The sequence below is a fragment of the Danio rerio genome, chromosome 21 (assembly GCF_049306965.1).
Source record: "Danio rerio strain Tuebingen ecotype United States chromosome 21, GRCz12tu, whole genome shotgun sequence".
Lineage (NCBI taxonomy): Eukaryota > Metazoa > Chordata > Actinopteri > Cypriniformes > Danionidae > Danio > Danio rerio.
Genome location: NC_133196.1, coordinates 45,431,606 through 45,441,772, shown reverse-complemented (window position 1 = coordinate 45,441,772; position 10,167 = coordinate 45,431,606). Strand labels below are relative to the sequence as shown.

The following is a 10,167-nucleotide window of genomic DNA, read 5'->3' as shown; positions in this document are numbered from 1 at the left end:
GTTTCGAAAACACTGCACTGACGCATGATCCGAAACAGCCAGGTCAAGGGGATTCCAAATACACAGATCACGTGACTAACAAGATTCAAAACATACAGGTAATGTGACTGAGGAGATTCAAAACACCTAGGTGACGTGACTAAGGTGATTCGAAACACACAGGTCAAGTGACTAAGGTGATTCGAAACACACAGGTCAAGTGACTAAGGTGATTCGAAACACACAGGTCACGTGACTAAGGTGATTCGAAAGACACAGGTCACATGACTAAAGTGATTCGAAACACATAGGTCATGTGACAGGTGATTTGAAACAAACAGGTCACGTGATTAAGGTGATTCGAAAGACAGGTCACGTGACTAAAGTGATACGAAAGACACAGGTCAAGTGACTAAGGTGATTCGAAAGAGGTCACGTGACTAAAGTGGTTCAAAACACACAGGTCACATGACTAAGGAGATTCAAAACACCTAGGTGACGTGACTAAGGTGATTCGAAACACACAGGTCAAGTGACTAAGGTGATTCGAAACACACAGGTCAAGTGACTAAGGTGATTCGAAACACACAGGTCACGTGACTAAGGTGATTCGAAACACACAGGTCAAGTGACTAAGGTGATTCGAAACACACAGGTCAAGTGACTAAGGTGATTCGAAACACACAGGTCAAGTGACTAAGGTGATTCGAAACACACAGGTCACGTGACTAAGGTGATTCGAAAGACACAGGTCACATGACTAAAGTGATTCGAAACACATAGGTCATGTGACAGGTGATTTGAAACAAACAGGTCACGTGATTAAGGTGATTCGAAAGACAGGTCACGTGACTAAAGTGATACGAAAGACACAGGTCAAGTGACTAAGGTGATTCGAAAGAGGTCACGTGACTAAAGTGGTTCAAAACACACAGGTCACATGACTAAGGTAATTCAAAACACACAGGTCACGTGACTAAGGTGATTCGAAACAGGTCACGTGACTAAGGTTATTCGAAACAGGTCACGTGACTAAGGTGATTCGAAGCGCAGGTCAAGTGATTAAGGTGATTCGAAACAAACATGTCACGTGACTTAAGGTGATTCAAAACACAGGTCACATGACAGGTGGTTGAAACAAACAGGTCACGTGACGGGTGATTCAATACACACTGGTCAAGTGATTAAGGTGATTTGAAACACACGGGTCGATTTTGTTGTTTTTGTTTCAATGGATGGGAACAGAGCTTAATTCACAAATGTTTTATGCGATATTTGAGTTTTATGCATAAATCAAATTTGCGTGTTTGTATGGAAATAAGAATAAGATAAAAAAATAAGAAAAAATAAGCCAACATTGGCTTCTACCACAGCAAATAAAATTCTTCTTTTTGATATTTGGCGTCAGTTTATCAGCTAGTGCCGAATCTTTTTTATTTTTTTCTCCCCTCTATAACTCGTATGGTAACTGAGATTAAGTCACATATGTTTTATGCGATATTTGAGTTTTGCGCATAAATATATTTTGCGGGTTTCTATTAAAACGGCTCATGATTGAAACACATTTACTGAATAAATCTCAGCAGTCACATCCTAAAAAGTCATGTGCCAAAAGCCACCGCATGTTCATTGTGTTTCATCTTCTGAGGCGTATTTAATTTATTATATAAGAAAAAAAAATCCAAATTCCATTTTACTTTTTAGTGTTTGCCGTCAGTTTATCAGCGAGTGACGATATATATATTTTTATAACTCACTGGATGGAAACAGAGCTGAAGTTGCAAATGTCTTCTGCCGTATTCAAGTTATGCATATAAATCTAATTTGCGTATTTGTATGGAAACGAAAGACAAAGGTCGATTTTGTTGTTTTTGACTTACTGGATGGGAACAAAGCTTAATTCGCAAATGTTTTATGCATAAATCAAATTTGTGTGTTTGTATGCTAACATAACTTACGATTGAAACACATTCACAGAATAAATCTCAGCAATCGCATCAAGTAAAGTCACGTGCCAAAAGCCACCGCACGTTCATTGCGTTTCATTTTTTGAGGCGAAAGTAATTTATTATTAAAAAAATGGCCACAGTGGCTTTGATATTTGTCGCCAGTTTATCAGGAAGTGATGGTTTTGTTTTCTTGGACACATCGGCTTCTTAATTCGCAAATGTTTTATGCGATATTCCAGTTTTGCGCATAGATCTAGTTCGCGTATTTAGAAACATAGTTAATGATTAAGAGACCTGTCGTGTGAAAGGGCCGTCAGTGACAAAGTTAAGCTGATCCTCTTCGTACTGCTGTGGGTAACCAGTAAACCTACAGAAAGGGGAGATTTTAATTAAAAACAAAAGCAGTCCAACAGCCATTGTCCGTGGTTCGCAGTGCATTTTCAAGTTTTTCGTCAGATTCAGTGCAGCGTCAAATCTGCTGTGAAGGCAAAGCTCATCTAGATGTTCCTCACGGTTAGTGAGTCCCAACCTTTCCACTCCTGGTCCATCTAGAGAAATAGTGCCTTTTGTTGCTGTTAAACTGGAGACGTCAGAGCTACGTGCTAGTTGACCTTGTCCTGAAATATATAGAGGTTGTTGGTGGCAGCCACGGCGATGATGTTCTCATTGGGATGCCATGCGGTGTGTAGAATCTTCTTGCTGAAGTCCAGACTGTCTACGCTGATTTCGTCTTTACGCCGCTTGCCGCCGACACAAACTTTGCGTGGTTTGAGGATGGCTCTGGGTTTGCTGTTCTCCCGCGAGGCCTCCAGAGTCACGTCGCGCTTCGTGTTCCGATCGAACATGCGAAAGAAATTGTTGTAGGAGCCTGTCATTAGGACACTAATGGGAGAGGAATACATCGATTAGTTCTTAGTATTTGAAAACGGCAGCACAGAGTCTAAAATCAATGAGCAAAACATGGTGTGACTGATTGCTTTTGACCAAGGATGTCCAATCCTGCTCCTGGAGTGCCACCTTCCTGTCGGGACTCCCTTACCAGCTAATCAAGGTTTTAAAGGGATAGTTCACCCAAAAATGTACTCACAATTTAATATTTTGCTCACAATTTAATTACCCTCAAGTGGTTCCAAACCCTTATGTGTTAATATCCATAGAAGGACAAACAAATACTCTAAGAGCCAATGGTCCCACCTTTCTTCACAATATCTTTTTTACTTGTTTAATAGGTGAAAGAAACTCAAAGTTTGATACAAGTTAAGGGTGTTATCATTTTTGGGTGAGCTATTCTTTTTAGGAGTACCTGAATGTTTCCTGGTTAGGTTGAAATATCGGAAAGTGGACATCCAGGAGAAGGATTTGACGCGCATGGTTTTGACGTACCTGTCAGTTCCATTCCAGACACATTCAAACTTGTCGAAGATGCAGTCATTCTCGTACAGCGAGCACAGCTTACTCCGAAGATAGTCATGGACCTGTTGAAGGTAGAACAAAAAACACAGGTAAGCAATACTTAGTGGAGTATTCTACAATAAATCTAGCTTAAAGCAACACTGTAAAGTTTCAATTACTAATTTCGAGAGGATCACATGCTATGATTGATCGCAGCTGGTCCTGCACCAACAATCATTGATAAACCAATCAGATGACTCCAAGCCTCCAATAAATAGCTTAGTTTGTCTTACCTCCCTTATCTTCATTTTCGAAGAATCCCCCCATCCACCCTATCATCCCCTTTCCTTTCTTTACGAGGGGGAGCTCTTGAAACCTACCTGATCGTGGACCCCCTGCCATGCTATATGACCAGACGGGAGCCCTGAGCTCAAGTATCTCTGAGCTCAGAGTTCTCTCCCAGGGCAGCATGCCAAATCTGCAATTGGCATCAAGCAATAGCTAAGTGTGAACTCTTGAAGTAAGTTTTATCTTTGTGGCTCCCCCTGTAGGTTGCCAAGTGTTATCACTGCTACCATTGTTGCGATTCTACGCATATAAGCTTCCCCATGGGCATTGCAATATAAGGAAAGTAGCCCGTGTTACACATATTGTCCAAAAGCCTTTCTATTGGTCACCGGTGGCAAGTTTGTGTGAAGACTGTGAATTCGTGTTTACTTGAATGACTCTTTAGACATGACTGAGTGTTCCCATGTTTGATTTTGATTCTTGTTAGGGTACTTATCTGATTCTATTTCGAGTTTTATTTCTGTCTCTGCCATGACCTTGGCATTGAGGTTTGTATTAGGGTTGGGCGATGTCTACCAATTTGGCGTTGTACGATGTCTAATGAAACAATGCGATGGATGATGGTTGTAGGCGGCGATGAATTATTCATAAAAAATTAATTAATTCATAAATTAATTATTTGTAGCCTACCATTTCAACTACCTGACCCGCATGGTCTTTGTTTTACCCATAATCAAATCAAAAATAAATAGCTTCATACAAGTTACCCCACCTGTCAATCACTTTTTCAGCAGGACTCTGGCATGAATAGGCAGAGTGATCTGTGTTGCTATAATGGCGTCGACAAACTTGGTTGGTAAAAAAGATGCACAACCAACAGCATCCAACCAACAGAATCTGAGGTTTTCACTAAAATGAACAAGTACAAGCGTGAAAGCGAAAGATTGAAGCAGTGTACTGACGCTGTGACACGTTACCTGATCAGTTCAAAAGACAGAAGAGTCGTTACATTGAGACGAGATTAATTAAATATCATGTTTAACTACTATAGTGAGATGCCATCTAGCGGTACATCCTTGATAAACTGTCCGATGTGCACTGCTCTCGGGGGTTTTGTGCTTAAAGCACCCACTGACTCCCTGGAGCTCAGTTGAGTGCATTTGCTAGAATGCATGACAGTGTGTGTTGTCACGTGATGCGCGTTTTCAGCCGTATAATGTGGACGGAGGGCTTTTCAGAAATGCCAGTGTGAATGTGGATCGTTTTCATTGTAAAATGCCATTTTAAAGCTAAAATGTATTAGTGTAAATGGGGCGTAAGTGTGCATTTTACGTGAGCGGGTTGCGGCTGCGACGGGAGTGGGATGGAGGATCGCGATGCAGGCTCAGCAACAGGAGGCTACTCTGGTAGCAGCAGCAGCAGAATTGATCTAGTTGAGGGTTGTTCTACCACTGAAATTATTTAAGATTGAACACTTCATAGTGTTGCTTTAAACTATCATTCCAAACCCACACTGACTCCAGTCACTGGTCAAAGTCCAATCTGCAGAGCTATTACCTGGTAAGTTTCCAAAGGCTTGCTCTCCATATTGATGTCCCACACCTTCACTGTGAGGTAGTCACGGGTCATCAAGTAGCGTCCGCTGTGGCTGAATTTCACATCCGAGATGGAGGATATGATCTCCGAGAAGAAGGAACGATTACTGGGGTCTTCTGGTTCCTCAAACACTGATGAGACGTTAACAGAAGATTAAAACAAACAGGCACTCAAATGAACTTAATTCAGTTTTGTGGAAAAGCTTTTCTTTATTTGAATTAAGCTATTTCAGCTTGAAAGGCAAATTGAAGCCATGAGACACATTCTTTTTAAACCAGTTATGTCATCATTTTTATTTTATGTGAATTTAACTTGCTTTTAACTTACAAATTTATTCTTGTAGAGCCAATAAAACTCAATCGCTTCATTTGGACAACCAGATTTTCTGTTATTTATTGCAGTTCGAACTGCAACTGCTTTGTTAATGAGACTGATCCCAGAACTTACATTAGCACAGTTGTGGTTCACTGAGGGAAGTATCAAACAATATTGTAGAATCAATGCGCTTCTTTAAGGTGGTAACCTCAAAACCTTACAAGAAACTTTTCTAAATCTTTAAACTAAGTACGGCTTAAGCTTGGTTTACTCTTCTGTGTCAAGTGATCGGCATGACCCACGGCGCATGCAATGCGAGTAGCTGTGCATTCATACTTCAGCACGCTGTATCTGTTGGTCTGCAATAACACTTCCGAAATGCTGGCCAGCAGTAGGAGTTTACGTTCCTCTGTGTCGAGTTTCTTTGCTGGTGTTTTGTTTTTTCTGAACGCTTCCTGAATGTACAAGTGGTTCAAACTCGCTTATTTTGAGACAGGAACCGGCGAACGTGCAACAACTTTAACCATGAGGAACACACAAAACAAAACTTTCCATCCAGAGCTCCTTCACGGGACTCCACACTTGTAAACAATCGCTCAATCTGGCTCGCGTGGCTCTCGGTCCCGCCCAGACTCGTCAGCGCTACCAAGCAGACCAATCACAGAGCTTGCGCTACGCGTCATTGCGACGTGTATTTAAATTCTTTGAGAGGTGCGCGTCAGTGACGCCTACGACCACGGCGAGGACTATGCGTCCACGCGTAGGCTGCGCTGTAGCATACACGTATGCTTGACGCAGAAGTATAAATCAGCATGTAGTGAGGGAGCCGCTGAAGTATTTTTATTAACTTCATTCATTCTTTCATTTTTCTTTGGCTTAGTCGCCACTGTGGAATGAACCAGCATATGTTTTATACAGCGGATGCCCTTCCAGCTGGGAAACACCCATACACACTCACATTCATACACTACGGCCACTTTGTTTTACTTTGTTTTACCCAATTTACCCAAACCTGTAGCGCATGTGTTTGTACTGTGGGGGAAACCGGAGCAAACCCATGTGTACACAAGGAGAACATGCAAACCCCACACAGAAATGCCAACTGGCCCAGCCAGGACTCGAACCAGCAACCTTCTTGCTGTGAGGTGACAGTGCTAACCACTGAGCCACCGTGCCGCTTTTCTTAACTTGCATAGGATTACTTTTATTGTCAACATTTCCCACGCAAAGCATGTTGGGAAATACATATCCACTAATCATATCCACTATCCATTGCACCAACATAATTTCTTGACGTTGTCCCAAGACAAGAACAATTAAGTTAACTTAAAATATCTTTTATAAGGGACTAGCACAATTCAATATACATTTTCCAACCTTAAAGGGCCATGAAACCCCCTCGTTTCAGCAGGGTGTTTTCACACCTCTACTTTGGAAAAAGTCAGAAAAGTGGGCGTGTCCAGCTCTGTTTAGGGGGGAGTGTCGGAGGAAGAAACGAGGCTTGGTGTGGGAGTGTCTATTTGGGCGCGCTGAATTTCAGAGTCAGAACACACAACCACAGCGGACAATGTGTTTACATGGACATCTGTAGTCGAATTATTTGCCAGATTATTAAATGTTGGACTTTAACTGCAGTTTGGCTCTTTCATTCAGGGAATTCATTCATGTCCCTCCCGACAAACGTGATATTTGATTCGAGGAATTGCTCTAAGCGTGTATTTTTCATGCAATGTTTGATACCGCACGGCGAATGAGAGAAAAAAAACTCAGCATTTCCCGGAAACTTAGATGCACATGGTAGGTAGCGTCAGAAAGCCACGTGTGTTATTCCAGTCACAAAATCCAACACGAGGTTATAGTTTGGTTGTAACTGTTAGTGCTAACTTGTTTACACTCAGTGCAATAGTTTGTTTGATACGAATAAAATACGAACTTAATAAACAAAGAGCACTGGTCGCTCACTTACCAAATCTGTAGAGACAGGACAATCACCAGCAACTAGAGCCGCGTCTTTATTTAGAGGAGACTACAAGCGAATCCGGATCTCAGCGTTTGCAGATGAGAACAGCTCTCAGGTAAACAATAATCCTCCTTGGACACGTAAGTTATTGTTGTCGAGCGTCTCGTACACTGTAATCCACACGTGAGTCTGAGCTCTCACAGAGAGAAAATTAAATCGAAACTTAACTGCAGGAAACTATAAAAGCAACACTTCACGCTTGTTTTGCCAACACAACGTGGCGTCTCTGCCGTCTAAACACTGTGACAGTAATGAATATTAATGAAGTTGCACAATAGAGCGCGCTGATTGGTTTGAACCAAGCCTTACTCGTGCATTAATGCATCACACTGTAAGACGTAATAAGACACACTCTGGCACAGACGTCCAGTCTGCATGCTGGAATACACGCTATTATGTCATGGCCGTGACGCAGCTTCAAAAATTCGTTTCAAACCGGAAGTACGAATTTGCTTGAAATAACGCAAAAACAACCAATTTACACTTTTTAGTGAAATATAGATGTCCTTATAGTGTTTTTAGCCGTGTGGGACACATATACGACTGTCAACAGCTCAAAAAATGTGTTTTGGTGTTTTGTGACCCTTTAAATGCTGTCATTTAACCCCCCTTTCCTTTCCTAATTCTCTTCATCTTCTGTTAAACACAAAATGTTCAACATTCCACACTATTTATTGGTTCAATAAATACGTAACATTTCGTGAACACACTACTTGTGCACTATTCTATGCCATTCTGCAGTATAAACAGTATAAGTATGTGATTAAGGATGCTATTTTGGTCTGGTCTTGACCCCACCTTCATTAAATTTCTTGATTGTCATCTATTGGCTGTAATGCGCAAACAGAAGCAGTTAACTCACGCTTAGAGTGGTTGTCGCAAAGTGCGGAGGTTCTCATGTCGCACAGTCTTATCGAGCCCTTGCTGCTGCTGTAGACAAACGTGTTGCACTGGTTAGGGTGAAACTCAGCCGCTGTGATCACCTCAGTCAGTTCCTCCATGTTGGCTGGCTTTATGTCCACAATATCTGAGTAAGCGGAATGAAGGATCCACAATCTTACATTACACACACATTCCCCCATGAACGGTCCAATCCCTTTAATAAAAGCTCTGCTTGATTATATATGTAGTGGATTATTTCTACATTTCCCAAATGACTGGATGAAACCAGTTTACAAAGAGATAAATACACAACTCAGGAAATCTCTCAAGCAATTTCCCCCCATGAGAATCTGATCTTTCAGAACTGGCTTATGTTAGTCAGCATTAAATCAAAGTGAACTCTAGTTCCTATATGTATATAGTAGTGCTTGCTTTAAACGATGTATCTGTGCACTTCATTATTTTGGAAAAATATATTTGCCCTCATAATCTTTAGTCAGATACAAGCGGCAACCTCCCGCTCTCCCTCGGGAAGCAAATACAGAAGTAACTGAAACTGCAATTCATGGAAAATCCGGTAGTCCTGGCTCCATATGGAGCAAATTTCTATTAAGCCCACTGTTAAAATGACCAACTCTACAGCAGAAAAAAAGGGTGTTTACATCCTGGTACAAAGAACCATTTTGGTTCATATAGCTAATATTAGCCTTCATGACAACTGTGAGGAGGGTGATTTTTTTTTTTTTTTTATAACTCATCCATTTCCTTTATTATAAATGATAGTAAGTCTGCATAATTAAGGGCGTGGCCACTTGAGTGGCAGCTAGGGCGTGCTGGACGCCGACACCTCAGCTGATTCCGGCTGATTAGCTGCTGAACTCTGCATATACATCGTATTTTCATTTTGTTTAATGTGGCTTTACACAGTCAGTCGCCTTTTGTAACTATTTCCTACATTATCAGATGATATGGCATGCTGTGTGCACTTTAATGTGCTCGCAAACCATTCACATGGCCTTCATTTCCCATGTGAGTGAAATTACATACCATCTCTATAAATGCATTGGTTTTATTTAAGATCAAATATCATTTATAATTTTCTTTAGAGCTGTAATGCACTCCAGAATCTGACAGATTGATTCTCTGTAGGCTGTAGTCCCCCAATCAATAAATGTATTGAGTTCTCTCTCCCAGAAGCCTTCAATTGATATATTTGAATATTATCGTACTATAAGGCATTTATAAATAATATTTACCTCACCTCTAGAGTCCAAACTAGAATCTATCCAGTCCATCATAGGCTGAGGGGATACTTTAAATTACCAAGGTACTCCATATCCTGTCAACGCAGACCTCTATCTTAAATATAAGAAAAAGGAGAATCCTGGAAGAGAGAATTCCTCTTTCAAAATCTGAAATGATTTAAATCCGTCATCATTGTATAGGTCCTTTAACACGAAGATTAAACACCTACTCTTTACGAGAAGTGCCATGGGATTTTTAATGACCACAGAGGGTCAGGACCTCAATTTAACATCTCATGCGAAACACGGCACCTACTGACAGTGTAGTGTCCCCTTTACTTTACTGGGGCATTAGGACTCACACAAACCACAGGTTGAGCGCCCCCTGCTAGCCTCACTTCAAACAGCAACCTAGTTTTCTCACATCCAGGTACTGACCAGGCTCAGCCCTGCTTAACTTCGGTGAGTAACCGTTCTAGGGCTGCAGGGTGATATGGCTGTG

General features: G+C 41.3%; 1 protein-coding gene across 1 annotated transcript in view; it reads right to left on the bottom strand.

Annotated features, from left to right (window-relative positions):
* Window positions 1-1,315: 1,315 nt before the first annotated feature.
* The window catches only part of ppp2r2bb (protein phosphatase 2, regulatory subunit B, beta b), a gene marked incomplete at its 3' end in the record, with an annotated part of 80,962 nt that continues 72,110 nt past the window's right edge, over window positions 1,316-10,167 (bottom strand). The window contains 4 exon segments of the mRNA NM_001030122.3: window positions 1,316-2,810; window positions 3,312-3,403; window positions 5,166-5,335; window positions 8,402-8,566. Of these exon segments, the coding sequence (NP_001025293.2) occupies window positions 2,531-2,810; window positions 3,312-3,403; window positions 5,166-5,335; window positions 8,402-8,566 (707 nt within the window).